General features: G+C 35.8%; 4 protein-coding genes across 10 annotated transcripts; 2 read left to right on the top strand and 2 right to left on the bottom strand.

The window, feature by feature from the left end:
• The first annotated feature begins 305 nt into the window (after positions 1–305).
• LOC113741078 (cytosolic sulfotransferase 15-like) lies at positions 306–1,396 on the top strand. Its single transcript, XM_072046668.1, has 3 exons — positions 306–467; positions 616–674; positions 778–1,396. Exons 1-3 carry the CDS (start codon positions 306–308, stop codon positions 1,394–1,396), a joined length of 840 nt encoding a protein of 279 aa, XP_071902769.1.
• Positions 1,397–5,113: 3,717 nt separating this feature from the next.
• Positions 5,114–13,042, top strand: LOC113742136 (agamous-like MADS-box protein AGL65). 7 transcript variants are annotated; one of them, XR_011813768.1, is made up of 13 exons: positions 5,114–5,531; positions 6,179–6,364; positions 7,475–7,534; positions 7,626–7,644; positions 7,758–7,822; positions 7,914–7,929; positions 8,029–8,090; positions 8,975–9,071; positions 9,394–9,441; positions 9,629–9,750; positions 10,000–10,576; positions 12,084–12,268; positions 12,581–13,042. XR_011813768.1 is itself a non-coding variant. In XM_072047968.1 (12 exons), the coding sequence occupies exons 2-12, from the start codon at positions 6,180–6,182 to the stop codon at positions 12,599–12,601; spliced, it is 1,278 nt and encodes a 425-aa protein (XP_071904069.1). In that variant the 5' UTR covers positions 5,116–5,531; position 6,179; the 3' UTR covers positions 12,602–13,042. The 7 variants fall into 7 exon arrangements, 2 of the variants coding, with proteins under 2 accessions (XP_071904069.1, XP_027125662.1); XR_011813766.1 differs by having other exon boundaries at positions 5,115–5,531; positions 9,623–9,750; XR_011813767.1 differs by lacking the exon at positions 5,114–5,531 and adding an exon at positions 5,538–5,890 and having other exon boundaries at positions 9,623–9,750.
• LOC113742137 (chlorophyll a-b binding protein 4, chloroplastic-like) lies at positions 12,961–14,200 on the bottom strand. Its single transcript, XM_027269862.2, has 3 exons — positions 13,914–14,200; positions 13,364–13,779; positions 12,961–13,254 (listed from the first exon to the last, which is right to left on the bottom strand). Exons 1-3 carry the CDS (start codon positions 14,117–14,119, stop codon positions 13,118–13,120), a joined length of 759 nt encoding a protein of 252 aa, XP_027125663.1. The 5' UTR covers positions 14,120–14,200; the 3' UTR covers positions 12,961–13,117.
• Positions 14,201–17,045: 2,845 nt separating this feature from the next.
• LOC113742085 ((-)-germacrene D synthase) lies at positions 17,046–20,571 on the bottom strand. Its single transcript, XM_027269788.2, has 7 exons — positions 20,118–20,571; positions 19,601–19,871; positions 19,050–19,416; positions 18,712–18,930; positions 18,478–18,616; positions 18,128–18,376; positions 17,046–17,560 (listed from the first exon to the last, which is right to left on the bottom strand). The coding sequence occupies exons 1-7, from the start codon at positions 20,256–20,258 to the stop codon at positions 17,240–17,242; spliced, it is 1,707 nt and encodes a 568-aa protein (XP_027125589.2). The 5' UTR covers positions 20,259–20,571; the 3' UTR covers positions 17,046–17,239.
• Positions 20,572–25,928: the final 5,357 nt, after the last annotated feature.

Raw genomic sequence — 25,928 nt, 5'->3', positions numbered from 1 at the left:
TGACCACGTCCCTTCAACTGACACGCCCACGTGTCACGTCCCCGCATCTTCCGGGGCAGTTTCGGGACTCCGACTTTCTACGATTTCGGCACAAGGAAGCCTCGAAACCTCCCTAGCCCGGAGCGCCCGAGGCTTGGGGGGCTTATTGAGGAGGCTCACCTCGGTCATCCCGCATGCCCGAGGTGAACTCACCTCGTCCCTCATCAGAGCTCGTCCGCGTCTCGGGGTTATCCCTTAAGCCCGGCCGGATCCCTAGTCTACTGTGTAGGTGATCTCGGCACCTCCACCTCAGCTGCACGCTGATGATGTCAAGCCACCTGACATCACCTGGGACCAGTGCTTTATCTGAAAAGCACTGGAGGCACTTAATGGCACCTGCACCATACTCTCCGCCATCATACCCAGAAGGCTACAGTGTCAGAGCCAGGCCGCCTGACAGGAAGCAGAGCCGTAATGGCAGGACATGGGTCCCACCGGCATAAGACCTCCGTCCTGCCCTCCACTCTCATTCTATAAATACCCCACACACTCCCAACAAGTAAGGAGACTGTTCATTTCTCAGATACTACTATCTTTCTCGTTCTCATACTAACTTAATCGTTGGAGTGATACCAGGGGAGAAGCCCCGCCATCCACTTCGGTCGCGAGAATACACCTCACCTCAACCCAGAGAGGTCTGATTTAGGTCGGTCCAACTACCCGCCAAAAATCGCCTCTTCAGGTGGAAAAGTGGTGGGGAATTTGCGATCTCTGTAAGTGGGATGGATTTTGGTACAGACCTGACTTCCTGGAAGGGGCCATTGCTGCTAAATCGGATTTTCAGGCTCAAGATGATGACGTGCTGCTTTCATCCCAACCAAAATCGGGAACTACTTGGCTTAAAGCTCTTGTGGTCTCCATTATGGACAATTATGCTGCTCGGACTACCAACAATGTCAATGATGCCATGGTTCAGTATGATCTTTTGACAGAAAATTTTCCCCATGACTTGATTCCATCTCTCGAGATCCAAATTTTCAACCCATCAAAAGCATCAGCAAGCCCAATTCCGCTTCCAACTGTAAGAGGTCGACCAAGATTATATCAAACTCATGTACCTTATGGAATGTTGTCTGAATCCATCAAAACCTCAGGCTGTAAGATTGTGTACATAACTCGAGATCCCAAAGATGTCTTGGTGTCCTCGTGGCACTTCCTCGATGCAAACAACCAATCCACGGAGGAACCATATCCTATGGAAGACGCATTTGAGAGTTTTTGCAAAGGAGTTCAAGCTTTTGGACCATTCCATGATCATGTTCTAGGCTACTGGAGAGAATGTTTGGCAAGGCCAGACAAGATAATTTTTCTAAGGTATGAGGACTTAAAAAAAAGATCCAAGAGGAGAAGTGAGTAAGCTGGTTTCATTTTTTGGTTGCCCTTTTGCCAGTAAAGATGAGGCTGATAGAACTATATACTAATGTAATAAACAGAAGCTTAATGCTCCAAAGTTTTACTATCAATTAGACAGATTATATGTTGTGAGAAGCCGTAAATTTTCTTAAATACATTTCATGATCCCAGCTTCGTTAATGATACCTTAAAATACAAAATTTTATTTCAGAATGAAAACAACAGCAAAAATTCCGGAATATCTTTACTAAAAAAACATGAAAATTCCGTTTTAATGATGAAGTATCAAATTTTGCTTGACTTTAGTGTAATTAGCCCTTATAATTCCGTTTTAATGAAAAGGCTTTTTTTTTCTATTTAATGATTGAAGGGCACACGAAAAGCAAATTAAAGACACATTCACTATTTATGTTTCAAAATTACAATCCAGTCCCTACATTGCAACATTCGTAGAAAAAAACAACATGGACTCAACTTTTACTGTGTGCTCCTAGTACACCAAATAGACGAAGTCATTATCTATACATACAATGTATAAAGCGAGAGCAACACTGCGTAGTGTATTCACTACATATTGTCACTTTTTTAAAATTCTTAATCTACCCTTAATTATAAGGATAAATTGGTCCCAATGTATTCCTAAAAGAACACCCCATAATTATCAAATAGTTATCCCGTTAAGATCTAATTACAACTTCCTCACGCTCATTCCCTCACATCTCCACTTTTTTCTCCACCATGATTTTAAATAGAATAACTTCCTATAGCATAATAATTATAGATATTTCAAATACATACGTACATATACATGTGCGTGTGTGCGTGTCTCTCTCTCTCTTTATATATATATATATATATATATATATATATATATATATATATATATATATATATATATATATATATATATATAGATAAATACACACACCATGATGTGTAACATAGGAAAAATTTGAAGCATGTTTACATATTGAGAAAAGAGGTGTGGAAAGCAAAAATAAATGGCTAAGAAATATCCATATTGTGACTGCACAGAAAACAATGGTCATGCGGTGGAAACAAAGGTCCACCTCGCAAACGGAATGCAATCGGTTCATGAAGGAGTGGGTCCCACTATAGAGATGTAGTGAAGGGGTGGGCAACGGGGGGAAAAAGGATGAAGAGGCAAATTTGTAAAATAAAACAAATGAGAGGAGTGTTCCACAAAATAGTGTTATACTTGTATTAGAAATTGAAAGTAGGCACATATCCATGTGAATGTTGGTCAACAAAAAACTACCCTTCTTAATTAATCATTTACAACAAAGTAGTTCACACTACAATTTTGGTTTTCCAAAATGCAAGCTAAACCAAAATTGATAAGTTTAGCTTAATTGATAAGTTTTATGCAATGCATGCTTCCACCAATGAAATTAGGAATTAATGAATAAAATTTTAACAAGTTAATATGTATTGGTACAATTATTAACAAAAAAAGTGTGCATGTTTTCACCGATAAAATTAGGAAATAATGAGCAAATTTTTAGCAAGTTAATATGTATTGGTAGAACTATTAATAAAAAAGAGTAAATGTTTCCACCAATAAAATTAGGAAGTAATAAATAAATCTTAACAAGTTAATATGTACTAGTACAACTATTAGCAAAAAAAAATTTGAAGTTTACTGATCAATTAAGCACATAGTAAGGCCAAAAATAATTTACAAAGTAAAAATTTCCACTTTGCCATAATATGCATATTTATTTTGCCGATTGGCTGATCTAAACCTCTGCCTAACAAATTATATATTTGTTTGCCACATGGACCTATAAATTCTTTGTATTTATTTTTGGTAATTTTTTTATTAATATTCTATTTTTGGCAACAATTAATCCCTTTCTTTCTCACTTCCTTATTTATAACAATTCTCAATGAATTTAATGGTTTTTGCTTTATATATGTTTCTATTTGTTACACCTTACTAGTTACTACATATTTTGATCAACCAACTTATAGTTTTTTTGGTTTCTCTCCAATCATGTATTGTAATTTATTATTTTGCTTGCTTGTATATGAAAAGTTACTATTACAAATATATTTACATTTTTTATTTTATTCTACACCACTTCCTTCTTTTATTTTGCTTGATTATAATTTATAAATTAGAAGTTTATATGATGTTTTATATTTCTATTATTTGGCTTGATTATTTTTTAATACTTGAAAAATGATGACAATTTTGGATTTATCTACATGACAATTTCGACCAGACATCTGCAAATACAAAAAAAAAATTACTATTGCCTCCCTTCCGATTACGACTTTATGTACCAACGTCCACCCCTATGACATAAAGTCACAAAAAAAGCAAAGGAATGAACATTGACACCACATTCTTTTTTTTTTTTTTTTTGGCCTTATCCGGGTCAGCATCAAAATAAATTGCTTAACATTCATTACAAAATCAATTAATTGAAACAAATATCAAAATTAAATTGCAAAATAAAAATTGTAAAAGATGTTAGTGCGGAAGTGTCCAGCATTGACCATTAAATATCATTTAAATCTAGTTTTCAATATGAACATATCATTCATTAAACATATTCAAATTTTTTTTTTTTGCAAATGGTAAGTGGCAGATATTTAACTGGATGCTAGATAATTTTAATATACAAATTTCCAACTTTTTCTACATTTTCTTAAGTGATATTCTCATATGTACATTACAAGCCAAATAGAGCTCATGGATGTTTCGATTGACATGTTTGTATTTTGTTATCTATTCCGATTGCACGCCTTTTCGTTTGCCTGTTCTAGGCTTCTGCAGGAAATTATACCCTTCTCAATATGTTTGGTCCAATGAGATTACATCCACCTTTTATATTTCCCCTTACACCCTAACTCAATGGTATCCTTTTTTTTGTTGCCCCCCTTACTCATATTTATTTCCTTTTAGACCCCTTTAATTTTTCAAAACACCTAGCTCGATTGCTAGTCATCTTCTTACGGCTACTTAAAGGTTGTCGGTTGCCTAAAGCATCAATGTACACTAACACGTGTAGGCCAAAAATTGTGTTCCCCATAGACTTATGGTCATGGTGGGAAATGGGGTGCGGTCCAGAATGACCGTCTCTGAGCAATTAAAGGTCATGATTTGGTCAAAAAATTTTGTGCGGTCCAAATAACAAGTTGTACATCGATTTTCACATCGTGTGTGGGGTCCGCAAAATTTTGTACTAAAGTTAAACGTTGTGTAAATAAAGTTACGCCGTGTATAATCAAAATTACACGCTGTTGAAAATGGCCAAAACCGTTGGAGACGGTTGCTGCCCCTTGTCCGGTTATGGTGTCCTCTGAGAGCTCTTGACCATTGACTAAAATGTTCGGGTTGATTTTATATAAAATGTATAAGATGTAATTTTATATGCATATGATATAACTTAATTTCAACAACGTTTAACTATAGAATAAAATTTTGTCAGTCCCATACATGATGTAAAAAATAATATACAAGATATAATTTAGATCTTATATTTTTGTGGCCAAATTTTGACCATGAATCCTCATGAACAATTGATTCCTGCGATCGTTTTTGCCCCTAGTGCCAAAAGCACCAGTAATACTTAACGCCAAAGAAGGTCAGACGACAACTTGAAAGGAAAAAAGCAATAATATTTCAAAAAAAAAAAAAAAGAAAAGAAGCAGAGGTGGCTGAACATCGGATATGTACGGACGTGTCGGTCCAAAATTCATAATCCAAGTTCTCAGTATCATATGTTTTCACTAGTTACCTCAAAATACCCAAAAAAGGAAAAACATTTAACTAGAAAACAACCCCCAGTATCTTGTTGATATGACAGTTGCCATTTAGATTCTATGCACTTTACAACTTCTGTTCTGAATGATAATGATGTCCCAATAAAGAACAACCCAAAAAAAGAGAGAATGTTCACTTCTTGTTGATTAAATTATTATTCTTATTGCCACCAAAATTACCAAGAAAGAAAATTTTTCTACCAGTATTCAGGCTCAGAAGTTTGGCCTGATTAAAGTTGGAACACCCGGTTCTCCTGGGAGTTTTAACGGCCGAAATAAAAGCGCAACCCACAGTTTTACTTAATTCTTGTTAGCTCATTTCTCTGCCTTCTCTTACCTCTCTGGTGATCAATCTCCTCTTCTCTTTTTTCTTCCAGTTATATCTTTTTTTTCCCTATTGTACTGTTTATTCAGTTTTTGCATTTGAATTGAGCTTCATTTGAATTTGCTTTTTTTAGGGTGCTTTCTATTTTTATCCGAATAATATATAGAGCTTCTGCTTTCACATATTTCAATGGTTTCTCTGAAATCACCATGCCCATGTGGGCTTGGATTAGCAAACCCGGGTGAGTTTTTCACCTGGGTTTTTTGAATTTTAGTCTTTCTTCAACAATTTTCTTGAGAATCCCTTGTGGCAAAAGTGGAAATCCATGGGGTTTCAGCAAAATTTGAGCTTTAACTGAGGTCATTATTGCCTTTTAAGGTAATTAATTTTGAAGTTATTCTGTTGTTAGCGAGCCAAAGAAAGTTCCCTGGTTTCTTATTTTGGTTAGAATTGAAGAAATGTTCCTTAACATGTAAGGTCTGTTTATATCATATAAATTTGGAAATCAAAATGCTTAATTGTCCCCATTAGCTGATGCGAAGTATAAATATCGTGGGAATGTAGCAGTGAGGATCATTGTAAAGATTACAAACAGCTGTTTGAGGATGATTTGGGTATCTTTGCAAATTTATGCATCTAAGTGGAGTTTGTTTTACTTGTATATAGGATGGGAAGGGTTAAGCTAAAGATAAAGAGATTGGAAAGCAATAGCAATCGGCAAGTTACATATTCGAAAAGGAGGTCTGGAATCTTGAAAAAAGCGAAAGAAATTTCTGTACTATGTGACATTGATATTATGCTTCTTATGTTTTCCCCTAATGGAAAACCAACCATATTCACCGGAGCACGCAGGTAATTTTCAAAGTATCTGATTTGATATAAAGTTAAAGCATGATGGATTTAATATGAGCTACAGGGCATTTTTGTGTCTTTGTTTTGTATAGGTTAACAGTTATGTTTATGTAGTCTCACATTGTACACACTGTGGTATTCTTCTGAGGCGTTGTACATATTCTGTAAATTGAGCCCATTGATCCTCCTCTCCAGCTTTCTCTCTGTCTGGCTAAGTGTATAAAAGACAATTTAAAAATCTCAAGGTGTTTGTCTCCTTTTCTTAGCCATAAACTTTAAACCTGACTAATCCCTTGCCATAAGTTGATTACAATTATAGATGGAGGATCCTATTTTTGTAGTTATGTTGGTCATGTTAACATAGAATAGGAGTGAACAGGGAAGCTCACATTTCAACATATGAAGGCATACAAATGGGCTAAAGTTTTTATCTTAAATATCATCACAATGGAGTTGTCCAGGTCTGGTTATAGTAGAGAACTAGAGATTTTGCTAGAGTTTCTCCTTTAACAAGTTTTGCCTAATTGTCTCCAGAGTCTTTCAGCCTAGATGATGGAGATAGCATTGTTTCAGTAGTGACAATACCTTTTCAGATTGCATATCTTTTAATGTCTTGAAGTAGTTTGCTCAAAAAGAGGTGTTTGTTTCATCATTATTTTATCATAGGAAATTGATAATTGCATCCTTAAGTTAGTTTGTGCGTAACTGACCTTTTAAACAATGTTGGCTACTATTCAGCTATGAAAGCAGTTGGGGTTGGACTTTTGGAGTTGTAGGATTTGTATTGCATGTCTTTCTCCAATTTCTTCCCTGGACATATACTTTTGAAGTATTGGACACATTACTATGGATTCATCTAAGAAAACAATAGCATAACTATGTAAGGCTTGTGATTTCTTTTTGGTTTTAGTGATTTGTTTCTAAAGTCATAGTTATGAGAAGTATGTTGTTAAATAGACTAGAACAGTACATCTGGCTTATGTCTCATTTTATACTTGCCTTTCATGTAGACTATCAATCTCTAGTTTAAATATCCCATCTTTGATTGTACACACTCGTCGATGAGTGATAGTAAATACTTGCTAATATTCATCTTTGATGTCTCTTCAGCAATGTTGATGAGATTATCTCAAAATTTGCTCAACTATCTTCTCAAGAAAGGGCAAAAAGGTATTCAAAAACTCTGGTCAAATGGCATTAATTTCCAGCTAGTAAAAATCATATCATAACTGAATAATTCCTTTCTCCTGCATTGCAACAGGAAGTTGGAAAGCCTTGAGGTAAGTTTGAAAGCATAATCCAATTTATTGTCATATCATGTCTCCTTTTTACATCTACTGAAATTATATTTCTCCATTTACATAAAGTGAAAAGACATCCATGCATTTGATAGGTTTTGAAGAAAACTTTTAAGAAGCTTGACCATGAGATTAACATTCAAGAGTATTTGGATGGAAGGTGCGTAACCATGTTTGGTGTTAGATATCATTGATTCAATTTGTGATGCGCGTAGTTAACTGAAACATTTTTAATCTTCTCATTCTTGCAGTGCTCCATCAGTTGAGGTTGGATGATTTTCAATGCTATCTGCATACTTTTGTGTCAAGAGTCATTCAAATTATTGCTATTAATGATGTATTTTATGTTGATCCATGTGCTGCTAGGAATCCTGCAGCCAAGTCAGAGTTCTGCGAGCTCAACTAACAGAATTGCACAAGAGACTAAGGTAGGGATTGGAAAATTTTCTGGAAAATTATTGCTTTTTTCTTCTACTTTTTGGTATTATATGGAGGTTTAACAATGTGAAAACTGTTGTAGGGATCAACAATCAAGATCTTGTCCTTCAAACTTTCTTGACAACATTTGTTCTGTGTATATTAATTATCTTCTCAAATATTTGCTTCATTTACTTTGCAAATGGCATGATTTTCTCAAAGATGATATAATGCATAAGTTATTCTACTGAAAAAAAATGGATGAAGAAAATCAGAAGTTATGTTGTTCTTAAATCTGTGAGAGGATTTAGTTATAATCCATTTACTAGCTCGCTCAATCATATAAATGATGGTTGAAGGCTTTAGTTTTGGCACTAACATTTCCCTTGGGACTAACTAAAGGGTAACTAGCATTCGAGCTAAGGAGGCTCTACTAAGTAAGATGCATTCACAGAACATAAATATTCTTGAAACAGTTAAACACTCTTATATCATTTAACTGTAGCCTGTGTATATCTAGATGTTATAATTTCAGGCCATTGAATTTCAGTGCCTTTGATGATGTTAAGTTGACATGATAAGCCAGAAGTTCAAATGGTTATACTTTGGAAATGCTATATGGGGTCGGTACAGTCCATTTTTTGCCTTAAAACTGCTCCATTGAGAATTCAGATTCAGCACCCATTTTGCCAATGTATTGGAAATTTTGGTCTGGGTATGTTGTAGCGATTCTAATATTGGCTATTGTTATCCGTGTTCTCGTGCCATCCAGGTCCAGCTAATTTTGGTGTTTGGAAGGACCTTTTCTTACTAGCTTGCAGGCACTATTTAGGTTTTATATGCTAGATTGCTCATGTGATACTTTCATTAACATTACAATTTTGTGTGGCCTCAGCTGGTGGAGTAACCCAGAGAAGGTAGAAGATATTGAGCATCTCAGGCAGATGGAAGGTTCACTGAGGGAATCACTTACTAGAGTTCGTGCACTTAAGGTACTGTTACATCTATTGTGCACAATTTTACTATGAGTAATAGCAATATATGCATAAATATGCTATCGATTTGACATAGCTGCACTTAATTTTCTTGGCCCATATTGCATATATTGGTTTACCCTGGCTATGCATGACTAAAAATTATAAATGAAAATAATTGTCTCTTTAGTTAGACAGTTTCCATGGTACCATTACCTGATGTATCTGATTTTCTTTTTGAGGATCTGAGCATTCTAAGAAAATTGATCTACACTGCTTGATCTAACCACGTTGCTAAACCAGCACATATAATTTACCATATCTAGGTTCCCTTTCACAGGAAAATTTTGTGAAGCACCAGCTTATGCCATTAAATTGCTCAGGCCAGGTAATGAAGCATTCAGCTGACAAGTGAAATCTCTGTGCGTGTGTGTGTGTGTGTCTAAATGTCTGTGATTCACTAATCACTAATTTGCAGCTGCATGTGTATGTGCACATCTGGCCTGGCCATGTCATTGCTTATCATCATTGCATCATATATAATGTATGGCGCCTGTCTTGTTTCCCAGTTCCAGAGTGGAATGCAATTTGCGATGACGATGGATGGTAACCAAGATGGAACAACGCTGCCATGGATTCAAGATAATGAGAATCAACCTGTGATATTGTCCAAGGACTCAGACTTTATTACTCAGAGGTTAGTTAAATTTGATACTCTTTTGTACCTTGTATTTCCTCTAACCTCAGATGTTTGCATCTAGTATGGTTTGTGTCACTACCTAAATTATTTTCTGAGTAACCTGATCATTTTTTCTGAAGTACTGATTTGGTTTCATTATAAAGTGTGACTAGTACAACCATTTAACACTTTGTTCTCAACTGCTATAGAATTTAATGTATTTCCAATAGGTTTTTGATTTATTTGATGGCCATTTTCCATTTGTAGAGATATGGAATACCCCAGAGATGCGTCCCTTCCCGGCTGTTCTGCACTCTTTACCACGGGAAAAGAAGCAGAGATTGATAATACAGGATTGATAGATAACATCAACTGCCCCAGAGATATTACCCTCTCTAGCTGTTCTGGTTTATTTGGCAATAGTAAGGTAGAAGAGACCAACAATACGGGAAAGATGGATAATATGGAATGCCCCAGAGATACATCTCTTCCAAGCTGTTCTGGTTTAATCGACCGAGGGAAAGAAACTGAGTTTCATAATGCAGAACAAGTTGATAGTATAACACAAGAAGGTAGTGCAATGGATGATTTAAGTGCCATTTCATGCTTGAGATTACAACTTGGTGGGGAACAACCATACTATCCATATAGTCATCTAAACATACCAGAACTCAACAAACTAGAGGTTGGACGAGAGGCAAATTTCCAAGAGAATCCCATGACTTATCCAATGAATGGGAACTTTGAATTGCCTAGATCCATTTATGCAAATTTGGGCCATCCTTGGTTCCCTGCATCTGATGACTGTGAGATCAACATGATGAATGACAATCCATTTACTCAGGTGATGATCTATTTTTAATTTTTGAAAGTTTGAGTATTGAACCACTTTTTGATTTGTTGTTTAGCTTCACAGATGAAATCGTAAGATATGTATGTGCCTTTTTCTGGGTAGTGATTCGTGAATGCTTCTCCTAGTACACTGGCAAAAAGAAATATTCATGTTTTACATGGAAATCTTGGGAAAATGGATCTTTCGGATTTCTATATACTGCTATAGAAGAGACAAGTATTTTGGATGCCTAATTTCACTGTTCATTCCTGATAGGGTGTTCTTTAAAAGTCAAAAATCACTGATATGGTTTTAACTTCTACAAAATCACTGAAGGGTTGGAAGGTGATTTGGAGTTAGTTATTTCCAGATTTGAGTAGCAAGTCAAAGGTTGTCTGCTATTGAATGAGAATCTTGAGTACGGAAAGTACTTGTGTAACAGGAATTGAGGTTGGTCTTAAGTGAAAATGAGAGTTTGTCTTCGTACTTGATCATTCTATGTTAGAAAGCCAGTTCAACTCTACAAGGGAAATTATATTAAGAGTAAGTTTCAGAAATTTCACCTAAATTTCCTGTAAAATTTTCAGTCCCATGTGTTTGTATCTACATTTATCAATTCTGAAAAACTTGACATGATTTCTGAAATTTACATCATTGATATGTTGGACTCATGAAGAATTGTTCAGAGACCACAAATCCGTCTTGAATTCTTCATCAAATAATGCTATTTTGATAACTGTGTCAGACTTAAATTGGTTACAAGAAAGTCGTAAACTTGATTCCTAGCTCGTTTCTCCTCCTATAGTAGTGAAAGGTAACTGAAATATCTATAGTTGTTTGAACTCGTTGTATTTGCTCCACATTTGACTGTATTAGCAAGGAAAGGGGTTGTCTAGGCAACATAAGTAAGACACTTTGAGGTAAATTGAAGCAAAAAGCAAACTGATAGCTACTCTGTTCCTAGCATGAAAAGAGAAAAGTTGTCATAAAGTAGTTTGAGCAGAGTGGTTAAGTAATAACAAAACTTTGGCCTGTACTTGGTGAGATATGCTTCAAAAGCGAACATTTATCGTTGAATGGCCTATATTGTTGTGATTTTTGAAGAAAATGAAAGGGGGAGTTTTGCAACATTCATTCTAATATTCGCTTTTCAGCTATTAAGTTCAATGAGCAACATGTTGTCCATGCATATATTGCTTCATAATAGATGCCCATTTTAAATTTTCCATTTTTGAATCTTGTTTGAGGATTTGCATCAACTTTTTAAGATTGCGCCATGTACTTTGCTCTGATATCTGTGGGGAAGTTCGAAAAAGCTTTGGCTTATCAGTAGATTAGTTAGAGTCTAATCCTATAAAGGCCAGCAGAAGGAATGCTTTCTCTTTTTCCCTTTTTCCCCAATTTGTTCTTAAGATTGCGCCCTGTACTTTGCTCTGATATCTGTGGGGAAGTTCCAAAAGGCTTTGGCTTGTCAGTAGATTAGTTAGAGTCTAATCCTATTGGTTTGAACTATTTTCAGGAACTCTGTTCACATCCCCCGCTCCTTCTTCCCCCTCTAGCCTCTCAAACAAAATGAAAGGACTAGTCAAAAGAAACGGTAACAGAAACAAGAAAGCCAATGGGATGAATGTTATTTTTCTGCAACCTGGCTTCATTGGAAAATTTCAATTTGACTAGTTATTTTTCAATCTATCGACTTAAAAGGTATAACATTAACTTGTTTCCAATTTCTATTTGCTTTTCGTGGATTTGTCCATAGGTTTCTCCTAAGTTCTGTGAATTTGGAGAATTAGTTGGAAGTTGCATATTGCTTCCCATTTTTTCTTTTAACAATGTTCAAAACCGTTCCATATTGCTACAATCTGCCAGTGTTATAAATTGCACGTTAACAAAACTTAAATGGAGGCTGTGAATCGAGATTTTGGGAAACTTAATGGGAAACAATACAAGTGCAGCACAGTTTGTAATATCTTCTTATTGCCATTTAACTTTTGCTTGTATTATTTGTTTCTGCAGCCATCATCACAGCACCCTTGACGATGAGGAGGAATGATGAGTTGCGTTGCCCATGTGCAGCAAGAGTGATTTTGCTTGGTGTTTTATAACTTCTTGATCTTCACGACCAGCAGCAGAACTGGCCAATTATGTTGGTTGTTTAGTATGTAGAGATTTCAAATAAGAGGTTAGCCTCTGCAATAAGCCCCGTTGTTATGGTTTCTTTGTTTCACTTTTGTTTTTTTGGAGATAAAATAGTCAAACAAAAAAAAAAAAAAAAACCCTGCTGTTCAAGTAGCTGTTTAGCTTATTTAGAATTCCTATAGGTATTAGCAAAGGGAAAAACGAAAGGAATTCTGTAGCAAACTTTGAACAAACTACAACGCTTCGTCCCCATCGCATACTCGGTGTAAATTCTGTTCTGTTGATTGATGTAGCTGACAAAATATGAATGGTAGTAATTGCCATCTTAGTTTCACTGTACATCAAAGATCTAAAATTTGTTCCATCTCCAATCAAAACCATTCACTCATTTGTTACAAGCTCCATCATACTCGTTTATTTACCCGCAAATGTTTGGACGATTGTGTTGTGCCATGGGTCTGAAAGGTGCTTCAACAGGTTGTCGAACGGTCCTTCTCCAGTGACATTGTACTGGATGATGAATCCTAAGAAAGCCAACATGGCCAATCTCCCTGCGAAGACAAATTCAAATAGTTAGCCCAATTTAACATAAAAAAAAATTTCGGGAGATCTGCTTCAGATGCAGTTCAGAGAAACAGAATAGGATTGTGGTAGTCTCACCATTGGCTAACTCCTTTTCTTTGGCCTCCTCGGTAGGGGCAAGGTTCAGAGGGTTGAAAATACTACCTGGGTAGCCACACTCATGAGGGGGCAAACTGTAGCTCTTGAAGATAGGATCTTGGTTAACACATCCTGGGTTCTTGATGTCTTGCCATCTCCTGATCTCGACGTAGTGGAACAGGATGAACTCGATCACGAAAAGCGTCGATGATGATGCAAAGTATTCAGCTTTCCCAGCATCGTACCAGTTAGGAGCATTAATGATTCCAATCTTAGTGAGCACTTCGGGTAATATCATTCCAACAACTCCCAGCATAGCCCATCGACTGTTGACAAGCTCAGCCTGGATCATCCATCTCAAGTTTTCGGGGTCCTCGGCTAGCCCCAGTGGATCAAAGCCATTGTCACCGGGAAGCCTGATGAACACACACGTATAAAAGCGCTTACTTAGTGTTTGGAAAAGCATTAAACAGGAGCAAATTAAACCATATTACCGTTTCATTTTGATATCAAGATTAGTATATGAAACTGTGCGATAAGAGATTAGTACCTGCCATCAAGATAGGGAGGAGAGGCCAAGCCCGGTAGCCATTCGCCTTTCTTGGCTTCAACTTTGAATGAAGTGGTGGATGAAGAGGTTGATGGTCTAATGGAAACTTCCCTGTTCAACTTGCCAGATGATCCAGTAAGGAACCTGGTTTTCGAGGCGCATGGCCGGAAAACTGCAATGGAAGCTTGTGTTGTAACTGCAGCCATTGTTTCCGACCTGAATATTGATGAGAGGAAATGATCTGAGAAAAGGGTAGTGATGGTTGGCTCAAGTCTTAACTAGAAGGTGTGTTTTGATGTATGCATTTGTATTTCATTTCACTGGTTTTTTTGTGGTTCTGATTCAACGTGTAAAGATTCAGTGTTGGCTGGCTAGATTTTTGGGGATTCAACGGCTATGATGGGGTTTGGATTTTTTCCTAGCCAATGGGATGGAAAGGCCCTTATCCTTATCTCTCTTGCCATATCCATATATCTATTTCTGTGTTTCTGTTGGCTTGGAAAAGATCCTGGGGGACCCTCTGATTGCCAGGCGGGTAGAAATTTTGATATGCTAAATTAAAGATCTTTTGTGTTGAATCTCTTATGACCAATTGATTATTGGTCTGCTAGAATTTGTGCGAGGAAACAATATGCATCTGGAGTGTCACAAAATTGGCAGAAAAAATGGAGGATTTTAGGTGATGGTTTATCAAATCCGTTGATGTTCACTTCATGATCACTTGGGGACAATTTTACTTAACAAAATTTGCATTGACTTTATAAAATTTTGATGAAAAACTTGAAGAATGATCAACTTCTATGATGATTTTTTTAGTTTTTTCATAGTTTGAGTCAAATTAAAGGCTGTGCTTAATCATTTGAAACATGGAATATTGCTATTGACAAGAACATATAAAGAAAAACACAAAGGTCAAACTGGGCTGCTCTAGAAATGCCTAACGAATCCGCTAATGCACTATCGCCTTCAATTAGGACTCTTAGAACTTTTCTCGCTGTCAAGTTCAGAATTCAAATCTTGTGCTTAGCAGTTAGGGACAAAAAAAAATGTGGGGAGAGATGAGAGTGTTAAAAAAATAAAAATACAAGGAAAAATAATTGTACTATTGCCCTAATAAATATTGTATTTGTTAAAAATTTCTGTTATCACAATTAGCAAGAACCAAGACTCTGGCGTAACATTTTGATATCTCAAGAACAAAGTGAAGTTTTTTGAAAATCCGATATTTACAAAGCACAATCTTAACCCTTTTCCCAACTTTTTTTTTTCCTTCTCTTATCCAAGGGATTCATATTATGAATCCACTTCGCATCAATTCCAAATTTGAGATCCTGGGTTACTCAACAGAATCCATCATTAAAGTCGAGGATAAGTGTAAATGTTGATGGAATTTATTTGTAGAAAAATAAAGGAAGCCTTCATTTGTGCAGGATAAAGAATTTTGACAAAATATAACTTATGGATTATCCAAAATGTCACAAGTTATGCTGCAGATTCATATTGGACAGGTCAAAACTTATACCTACAATCATCCTTTGAGACCAAAGGAGTTGCATTTCTGTTATCGCTACCCAACCATAAAACTGCTCCAGCCCAGAAGAACATTACAGAATCTAGGTCCACGAAATTATAGCGACCAAAGGGTGTCCTGCACACTTAGAAACAAGAAGATTTATCTCTAACTTGGCCCTTTGAAGAGAAAATCCGGCTCACAAGCAATAAAATCAGAAGTTGAACTCTCCCGTTGCCTGAAGAAATAAGGGAAGATCCACCAAGATTTGTTGATGTTCAGTAAAGGTAAGAAACAAAAGGGTAAGAGATTTAAGAATGTGATAATATGGATATAACACATAGTGAACGTGATAATGTATATAGTTTTGTCAAGGATAGCAAAAAGATTGTCCTAATGCCATTGAAGTCAGGATCAAAATCTAAGTCTAATCAATTGAATGGGACTAATTTGTTATTTGTTGTACCTAAAGATTTTAATTTAAATACGCATGCGGAAAAACCGAAGATGTCAATACTATTGAAGAGATTCCTGTCTTGGCTGTGAAATCTTGTGTGATGTAAGAGACATGAATGCTTGCCACCTATTGCTTGACAATATAATATGAATATAGCATGCAGTGGACGTGATAATGTTTATCGTTTTGTCAAGTGTAGCAAGAACATGGTCCTAATATCATTGAAGCGGGGTTCAAAATCTAAGTTTAATAAATTGAATGGGACTAATTTGTTACTTTGGCTTGGTGTCCCTTTATCCATGGCGATGTTGGACACATTTTGTAGTGGGATTGGTTCCGTTAAAGAAATCCATTGGGAAAACGTAGTTAAATCTCCGAGTGGGTTCCATACCAGCTGTGGTCGATCACGCATCTGCATCACTTCTGCAATGGCTCTTTTCAACTTTAACAAGTGTCCCGATTTTATTACATGCAGCACGGCAACAGCAACAGGCATCTCCTGGTTCTTGTATAAAACTCCAAGGTACTTATTTAACATCCCACACTCCATATTGACGGCTATGGATCTGGGGAAGGGGACGGAAGACTAGCCTGGGAGGGAGGTGGGCGGGGATGACTCAGACGGGTGGAAGGCCGAGCCGTAGGAGTACTGGCTCTTGTTCACTGCCTGATCATTCCTTAGATTATCGGATGATGCTCAGATGCCAACCAATCGACCTGAAACCGATTGATGGTCGTCTCACCCCACTTGCTGCCCCAGAAAACAGACGGCAGAGAGTCTGTAAAATTTGGTGGTGTTGTCGCAGAAGCCTCTTGGCCAAAAATTTGATGATTCCGAATTTCATACTTGAAGGGGATGCATTATCGATTATCCGGCTTCTTAGAGATAAAGACGATGATTTTTCTATATTCAATCTTTAATTCCAATTCATTCCTATATTCAAGGCAGAAAGCCTTTTTTTTTTTTTTTTTTTTTTTAAAATTTGTCTTTACATAATAAAGTTTCTCCATGAAACAAATAAGGGTCATGTTAATCAATAACAAGGTATTAAAATAAAATCATTATTGGGATACCCCAAGAAAACAAGATTAAGTGATGCCCAATTGAGTAAATTTGTAACTGTAAATGATTTGAGAGTAAAATGAAAAGATTAATAAACAAAGAGAAACCAAACATGAAGAATTTCTTTATTTCTTCTAGGCTCATACAAGATTATGTGCCTATTGACTTCAATAGGCTAGTCAAGATTAATAACACTTCATCTTTTTCTTCCCCTCAAAAGAGATTATATGCTTAGAGTGCCATTAACGACTTCCTTAGGATCAATTTTATTATATTTCACAAATGATATTAATTACTTATACGGGAACGGGCTTAATGAACATCGAAGTAACGTAACTTCGCATGACTTCTCCCACGTGTGTGTACTCGTCATTGTGCTTATAAGCAACATCTATCACACGTGCCAAGTTGACAACTCGAAGGAGGACAGCCCTGGGAGGAACAAATTCTGCTGCATCAAAACCAGTAGTACTAGGTTTAAGGAGTTGTTGGTTCACGAGCTTCCACGAATCCTCGATTTGTCGGTAAAGTTCCCCGGATGCTTGCTGCTCTGTTACACCGTGTTGCTTCATGTAGCATTCCACCGCTGAAGCAATGTGCGGCCTTTCTTGTTCAAACTGCAAGTATCCAAATATTCGTAGTTGACGTTATAAAATGGAGAAGGAAAGAGGATTTTATGCAATTCTAGTACAATTTTTGTTTCTGAGTTTAAAGGAGACCTATAAGAAAAGGAAAAGGGAAAGAAAAGAGTTTAAAAGCCGAACAAGATATGTCATAAATATATGGTTGTTGCAAATGCGTCTAAGCAATTACAAATAACCAATGTCGAAGTGGTTATACGGATGTACTGTTATTAGTTTGTTCAGGCCTTAAATTCGGCTTGGGTTGTATATCAAATTAGCCCAGAATTTTCTAAGCCAAAGCTCATTTCTATAGTTGATCCATATTTTTAGCAGGTCAGAAGGGTCTAAATCACAATTACATTATCGCATAGATGGTGGTCTGTGATACCATCTCCAAGATTGTAGAGGTTGAAACTTGAAACATTGCTTTCCCATCCCTATTTCAAGATTCAGATATTTTTTAACCAAAAAAAGTAGCAAAAGAAAGGAAAGAGACCACACTCTTTAAGGACGCGATTTGCTGTGGGTTTGCTTTCCAATAGATAAGAATTTGGTTTGTACCTTGTGCCCCACAATGTCATCCCGAAGCCTGCAAATGATTGATGCAGCTCTTATGATATCAGGGTCATTTGATGCCCAATCGAAGCTCTCCTTCGTGACAATATCCCCCATGCCTAGGAAGGATATTATCGTAAGAGTGGTGTATCCACAGGAAGCCAATCCAATTCGCATATATTCCTCCACGGTTGGTATGTACCCTTGACGCAGCCACTTGGCCTCAACAAAATAGGCACGAGCCAGCAACTTCAGCTGCAAATTAGTGCAACAATATCAACTATTTCAATTTTAATAATATCCTAGGACGAAATCAATTAAGGAGTTTGATTGTATGAATTTGAGTATGCTCATACTGCTTCCTTGGCGTAATATGTTCGATATGAACTTCCTTTCTTGGCCATTTCTTCCTCAATTTCTTCAAACAAATCCAAGAGTGCTTGGTAACAAATCTTCATATAATCTGGGAGTTGTTTCATGCAGCCAAAGTTCCATCTATAAATGTTGTAACACATTATATTACAGCAAATTTTGCTGCATACGTAGTGTGTGTATCATTACAGCCAAGTTTAAGGGTAAACATTTCAAACCTCTCAATTGCTTCTGTGAAGATTTGAATTTCTTCGTATGTCCCGTAAGCATCATAAATATCATCTATTATGGATGTAATGGCTAAAACCTTGGACATAATCTTTCTAGCGAGAGCATATTGAGGCTCAAAATATACTCCCACGATCCAGAAATAGCCCTCAACCATTCGATCTCTAGCGAATGGAAGCTTTCTTGCAAAGTCTAGTTCTTTCCACCACCTGAGGTACACTAGCCAGCAGGCGTGCATTAATTCAATAATGTTCAAGCTCAGCCAAACAATAACATAATTTTTTAAGTTAACTATTATTAGAGGCACAACTATCTTCAAGAAACTTACAAGGAAATTTCTTGTAGCTCTTCCTTGTGCTGAGATTGTAGCATGTTAAAGTCCAGCTTAGCCAGCATTAGTAAAGTTGTATTATGTGAAGGAAAATTTTCATACATGTCTATGTAATGTTTGGCCTCTAATCTTGGTAAACCCCTCCAATAAGGCTGCATTAGTGCGTGACTTACTAGCTCAGCAACTGGACTGCTTAACTTGCAAGACTGAAGATGATTACTGGTAAAGGCCAGGGCATCATCTAAAATATTATCCCCGTGCGTTCTGAGATGAGCAGCTTCATAAAGTGCAAGCATGCCCGGTACATCATTAACCAAACATTCTCCAAACTTACCTTCAGCATTCAGGAATTTCTTGAATATTTCTGCATATATAATGGGAAAACGGTAAATGGTCGAATGTTGTGACCAAAAAAAAAAAAAAAAGATATAAAAACTATTCAATTTTGTGGTTTTCGTGATATGGGACAAGGAGAAAAATGCCAATTGCTTTGATGTTTCTATGATTGAAGGTTTGATAGTATAACCTTGTTGTTCTTTGACTCTTACCTGATGAAATTCTGAATCCCTCTTGTCTTAGAATTCGAAAACAGAGAGCAGCAGTGTAGATGTGGTCATTGCCCTCCCAATTCTGATGTTTCTCATGCATCTTTTGCAAAGCTTGACCGATTTCCTCTTCAAAATGATATGCTATGCCTAGTCGTTGAATCGCATCAATCAATTGCAGCTGTTGTGAAGGATTACTAGCAGTTGCATGAAGCTCTGTCCTGACTCTTTCCTTTAGCTGTTCAAGCTGTCCCTTCTTAGAAGCCCATGTTGCCTGCCAAAAACAAATATATGCTGTCCCCGATGAAGTTAAGGTTTCTATAAATAGTGCGTAAAGCTGCTTGTTACCACAATAATAATCATTATTTATTTTGGTGACAATGGTAAAAGGGCTGCTTAAAACATGCATGAAATTTTCTTAGAAGTTCGAGTATGTTTGTTGTATAATGGGGGTATCACAAGTTTGCTAACTTTTGAATATGATTTTAGTACTACAGTTCTGGCTGAAATATAATACTACCTTGTCGGAATCAGGGGAATAGACCAGGAACTGATTTCCCCAGATATCGGGATGAAAATTGGCCACAGGACGATGAACATCACGAGGAAAATCACTTTGGATTGAAATGGGATCAACTAAGCCAAGACCTTCAACTGCCATTGTTTTTTGTTAATCGAAGACTTGCAGAAGCTAGCTCAGACCGGAGAACTGGAAGATAATTGAACTGCTAGGTAGCTTTGAACGACGTTGTTGAAGATTGCATATTAATTTATAGCCACAACAATTTCTCAAATCAGAGATCTCTTCTGCACACTTTTTTTTTTTCCCTTAATTTGGGGACGTTTCCATTATTATTGAAATTGACAAGGGCTGTTAGGTTCTGTGCTAAAGCCGGCCAGCCATGCACAGCCACAGAAATTCAAGTAGAAATTCAAATGCTGAAGTAGCATTTGACAGGTTTCCACGACAGCCATGCCCACCGGTTGTGCCAGACTGAGCGTAGTAGCTGTTTCACAAATTGATGGCACCAGATAATATCTGATGGATGGATTCGTAATTGTAAATGCACATTTTGCACTTCAATCGCTAAATGGGAGTATAACTGTAAACTATACATCATACTCCATTTCTTTGATTACCTACCATTCAATTGAATACACTGTAAATTATACTCCATCTTTTTTAGGATTTTAACAACATGACAGACGTTTTATCTTTGAAAATCAAAGGAAACGTGTTACATCTATACTTGTGTAGTTTTGAATTTTAAATATTAGTAAAAGTGCCTAAACATCTGGGTAGAAATACGTAAAATATAGAAATAAGAAAATAAGATATGATAGATTCAAAAAAAAAAACCCAATAGTCGAGATTAGTTGTTTAAAAGTCACAACGTCTGCCGCATCCCTATGTTTTTTATTACTTTAGATTCAATTAAATACTATAAACATATAGAATATTTGGCCTAACAAATGGATATCGCAAGTTCGTTTTGCACACATAATTTTGTATATCTAGTTGCCTGTGGAGTGATCAATTGTGTGATAATTTGGTGGAATCTCAGTCGTTGGTGGGTCTGTTCTGGGGATTGGATTTATTTGGGGACATGGGAAGCCTGATTTGGTCGTTTTGATGTCAACGGATATCAATTCCGATAGAGGATTTGTGGTGAGCAGTCCATGAGGGCAATAATTGAACTACATCGTAGGTAATTGTTGTTTTCTTTTAATAGACCTCTTTTTAAATATTTTGAACAATTTATGGGAAAAATACACTTTTCATCCCCACTGTTTGGAGCTTTGGACAATTTTGTCTCTAATGTTTTAGTCAAAACACATTTCAGCCTCGTTGTTTTATAATTTCAACTAATTTTGTCCTTAAAATTTCATTCAAACACATTTCATCTTCATAGTTTCATAAACTTGATCAATTGAGGACAATTGAATGCTTGCTAATCAATTTGGTCAAAATATCATGACATGATCAGCATGTCCTGTTATTATCAATAATTAATTCAATCACTGATTAAATGACATAAACATGTATATGATGCAATAAAATAATATTTTGCAAATAAATGACAATCCAAATAATTCTTTCTTTCACATTAATATTTTTCTCCAATTGGTTGTAATGGGATTGTTTGAAATATTTCTCCAATTGGCTATCATCAGATTTCTTCTCCACGACTTCGTTTCTTCTTGATCTTCTTGTTCGATTTGTAATTAAGAAGAGAGTAATGGTGGCTGAAAATCTCTTAGTTTCTTATTTTTTTGGTACTAAAAATGAGAAACTTGATTTAAAAAAAAAAGATTTTTAAGGTTTTTGTTGATCCAATGTTTTTTTATGGTCAAGTAATGATATTCCATTCAAATTATTTGACAATTCATCAATTGTTCTCAATTAGTCAAATTTATGAAATTATGAGGATAAAATGTATATGCATGAAATTTTAGGGATGAAATCAATCAAAATTATAAAACTATGAGGATGAAATGTGTTTTGACTGAAACTTTAGAAATGAAATTGCCCAACATCTCAAACACTGGGGATTAAAAGTGCATTTTCCCCAACAACTTATTTCATAAAGATCTAACTCAACTAATCAACTCTGGTAAAAAGCGAAAGTGCCATTTGGTGATCTTAGGTAGCCGCATGTCTTTGTAAGCCTAAATAGTAAATAGTTTGTTCTTAAGAGACAAACTACTGATTTAGACAAATAAGGGTCATGTTATAATTCAATTTGTATTTCCGGTGAGTAAGACTAATTAATGACAAAGTATTAAGCTAAAATCATTATTGGTGTACCCAAGAAGACAAGATTAAGTAAAGTTCAATTAAGTGAAGTCGACATTGTGAGTGTTTTAACAGTAAAATGAAAAGATTAATAAACAAAGAGAAATCAGACATGAAAAAATTCTTTATTTCTTCTCAGAAGGCTCACACAATATTATGTGACTATTGACTTGTGTAACTTTCTCCCTCTCCTCTCGACTCTCAACTTTCTATCTACTCTTCTTCCTCGATAGAAGGGAGATCTTGGCCTTAAGCCAAGGTCTCCCTTTCCTCTTCCTTTGTTCTCCTTTCGTATTCTTTTGTTCTTACTTTAATAAAGTTTCTCTTAGCAGGGTATCCTAGTGAGAGGTTTCTTCTCTCTTAGGCTATCCTGGTGAGAGTTTTCTTTTCTCCTAAGCTATTCTGGTGAGAGTTTTGTTTAGTTTTTATTTTTTTGTTATGTATTTTCTCAGATCGAAGAATTTCTTCAAATCTATATGTTAGATCTAAAATTTCTTGGGTCTTCTCGCTAGATCTCAACATCAGTTTTGAACTTAAACCAGTTAGATAGCAGATCTGAGGGAATAGATATGCACAGATATCTATGGAGCGGTTCGTTCAATTGATCAGATTTGATGATTGCTGATTCGCAGTATAATCTTTTATATTTTGTAACTCTGTTAAATCTTATGATTTCTCAGATCAAATATATCTGTGACATGTTCAATGTATTTTCTGCCATTAGTGCAAATTACTTTATCAAGCAAATCGTGCTGAACGATTTCCAGCGAGATGATTAATAATATTAACTTATGTTTTATCAAAAAAAAAATGTGGCTATTGACTTTAATAGACACGTCAGGAACTACCAACATAGAACACAATCCAGCGTTTAACACAACAAAGAAAAAAATAAAAAAGAAAGCCCTTGAAACACAATTATGCAACCTTAATTAATTAAATAAATTTCAAATTTAAGCTTCACACATGTATTGACATGCTTAAAAAAGTAACAGCTACAAATAGGGGAATGTTGATTGCATTCCACTTTTATTCCATTAACACCTTTTTTCTTTTCCAAAAAAGATTATTCAGTAACGATTATGCTTTGAGTACTATTATTTTTTTTTTCCTTACAATCAATTATTGATTTATTATGTGTTACCAATGATATTACCCTTACGAGGTTAGGCTCAATGAACATTGAATTGATGTAACTTAGCATGAATTCTCCCACATGTGTATATTCATCAACATCTATCAAACATGCCAAATTGACAACTCAACGGAGGACAGCCTTGGGAGGAAATATACAAGATCGGGCTTAATGAATATTGAATTGATGTAGTAGTATCTTGCGTGATGGAGAAAGATGTGGCAGTGGTTTTTCCTTTTTTTCCCCCTACCATTGTGTACAAGCCTTATTGCTTTGATCAATAAAAGCTCCTATTATTTGCCAAAAAAAATATTGAATTGATGTAACTTCACGAATTCTCCCACGTGTATATTCGTCGACATCTATCACAGATCCCAAGTTGACAACTAGAAGGAGGACAGCCTTGGGAGGAAAACTTCAGCTGCAGCAGATCCAGGAAGGAGTACTGGGCTTAAGGAGTTTGTTGGTTCATGAGCTTCCACGCATGCCCGATTTGTCGGTAAAGTTCCTCAGATGCTTGCTGCTCTATTACACTGTGTTGCTTCACCTTGGATTCCACTGCTGAAGCAGCGTTTGCCATTTCTTGTTCAAACTGCAAGTATCAAATATTCAAATAGTCATAGTTGATATTGTAAAATAACACGCTGCTCTTTGTTTCCCAACTCGAAAATAACTTCTCAAAAATTTTAGCTGCTCCAATAATGGTCCAACAATAGTAAATTACACCAACTCATTTGACAGAAATACAACTAGTAATATTCCAAGGAAACTAATTCAAATGGTTTGAAAAAACGCTGACGATTATTGAAGAAACGCTGACGATTTTTCTCCAGAGAAAGGATAACTTGGTACACTATATTTACCCTTTGGGACCAAACGGCTAAAATCATCAAAGGGTAAAAATTTTAGTGGTATAATCATCTTTTCATAAATAATAAAGACGAGAATTTACTTCACGCCAAATAGGCATTACACTTCGGCAGTATTTTGTTTACTTTGTGAATATGGGTGAATTGAAGCTAAGCTCTAGTTATAACATGACTGATGCTTGTGTCGCTCAATTGATACTTGTGTCGCTTGAAATTTTAAATATTAGGTAAAATGTCTAAATATCATGTTGGAAAATACCTAATTTCTAAGAACAAAGAGATACAATAATGATAAATTTAGAAAAATTGGTGGCTGAGACTGGTGTGTAACTTTTAAAGTAACGACGTCTGTCACATAACTATTTTCCAGTCTTTATTAGTACTTTACATTCAATTGAAAACTAAACATAGAATATTTGGCCTATCAAATTGATATAACAACTTCATTTTGCACATATAATTTGTGTACATCTAGTTGCCTGTGCAGTCATCTATAGCCTGAGTTACAATGGTCTTTGTTATTTAGCAAAAAAAAAAAAAAAAACTAGAAGAGTTGAACGTCATGAATTAAATGATTCCATTTCAATCCAATATAGTTTCCCTCGTGACGTTCATCATACTTTGGCAAATTTTCATCCCATTATTTGGGGAAATCAATTCCTAGTCTAATCCCGGGAAATCAATTCTAGTCTAATCCCCTGATTTGACATGTAATAATTTAGCCAGAATTAATGCACAATAAGCCTTTTTCTAAATTATTTTAATTTTTTTTCTTGGATGAGAGAGTAGGAATTAAGAAGCCGGGGGAAGAGGGATTAGAACTTAGGGATAATTTCAAAAACCATCCTTGAGGTTTTTAAGTATTACACTAAGTACTCTTGAGATTTCAAAAATTACACATACTTTTCTTACCCATTGAAAATGACAATACTAGTATTAACATTCTGATAAAAATCCCCTGTTTGCCATGTTTATAAAAAAGGATGGGTTTTATAAATTTTTTCCTTTTTTCTTCTTAGTCGTTTCTCCATCACTAAATCCGAAGAACTATCAATGTTATCCCTAATCTCTATCCTAATCAAATGTCAAACTGGTAACAATTTTTTAGACAACTTTTAATGTCACTCAATTGTTTTGTAACTCTTTTTTGGTATCAAAATCAATAATAAATCAACAACAACCTAAAAGCAAATGGCCCAAAATCACTTTCAAACTATGGTAGTTCCACTGCTAAACTAATGCACAAATATTTTAAAAAATCATATTAATACTTTCTTCTCTATCTTAAAAGAATTTATATCCCCAATAAAGTACTATAAAAGTAGCTTATTATAGCGATAGATGTATTGTTATAGTTGATTATCAAACAACAAAATATTAGCATGAAAAACTTGACACTTATTCTGTAATATCCCAATTAGAAAACATTACAAGATTGTTGAGTCGGTGGTTAGTCAGGGAGTATTTCCACGTAAGCAATTGTATAGATATGGAGAATCTCATTAGTAACCGCGATTTGCTTTGTATAAA

This window comes from Coffea arabica, chromosome 4e, assembly GCF_036785885.1.
Source record: "Coffea arabica cultivar ET-39 chromosome 4e, Coffea Arabica ET-39 HiFi, whole genome shotgun sequence".
Classification (NCBI taxonomy): Eukaryota; Viridiplantae; Streptophyta; class Magnoliopsida; order Gentianales; family Rubiaceae; genus Coffea; species Coffea arabica.
Note: the sequence above shows the minus strand (reverse complement) of the source record. Positions and strands in the feature narration are given on the sequence as shown.

Bases quoted from the DNA above. Each gene is read 5' to 3' on its own strand.
- LOC113741078 (XM_072046668.1), top strand. From the start codon at position 306: ATGTCAAGCCACCTGACATCACCTGGGACCAGTGCTTTATCTGAAAAG. The intron at 468-615 runs GTCCCACCGGCA...GAGTGATACCAG, and splicing joins GCCGTAATGGCAGGACATGG to GGGAGAAGCCCCGCCATCCA. The intron at 675-777 runs GTCTGATTTAGG...ATTTTGGTACAG, and splicing joins CCTCACCTCAACCCAGAGAG to ACCTGACTTCCTGGAAGGGG.
- LOC113742137 (XM_027269862.2), bottom strand. From the start codon at position 14,119: ATGGCTGCAGTTACAACACAAGCTTCCATTGCAGTTTTCCGGCCATGC. The intron at 13,780-13,913 runs GTACTAATCTCT...TGTGTTCATCAG, and splicing joins CCTCCCTATCTTGATGGCAG to GCTTCCCGGTGACAATGGCT. The intron at 13,255-13,363 runs GTGAGACTACCA...TTGTCTTCGCAG, and splicing joins AGAAAAGGAGTTAGCCAATG to GGAGATTGGCCATGTTGGCT.
- LOC113742136 (XM_072047968.1), top strand. From the start codon at position 6,180: ATGGGAAGGGTTAAGCTAAAGATAAAGAGATTGGAAAGCAATAGCAAT. The intron at 6,365-7,474 runs GTAATTTTCAAA...ATGTCTCTTCAG, and splicing joins ATATTCACCGGAGCACGCAG to CAATGTTGATGAGATTATCT. The intron at 9,751-9,999 runs GTTAGTTAAATT...TTCCATTTGTAG, and splicing joins TCAGACTTTATTACTCAGAG to AGATATGGAATACCCCAGAG.
- LOC113742085 (XM_027269788.2), bottom strand. From the start codon at position 20,258: ATGGCAGTTGAAGGTCTTGGCTTAGTTGATCCCATTTCAATCCAAAGT. The intron at 19,872-20,117 runs GTAGTATTATAT...TGTTTTTGGCAG, and splicing joins ATTCCCCTGATTCCGACAAG to GCAACATGGGCTTCTAAGAA. The intron at 18,377-18,477 runs GTATGAGCATAC...ACTAATTTGCAG, and splicing joins CATATTACGCCAAGGAAGCA to CTGAAGTTGCTGGCTCGTGC.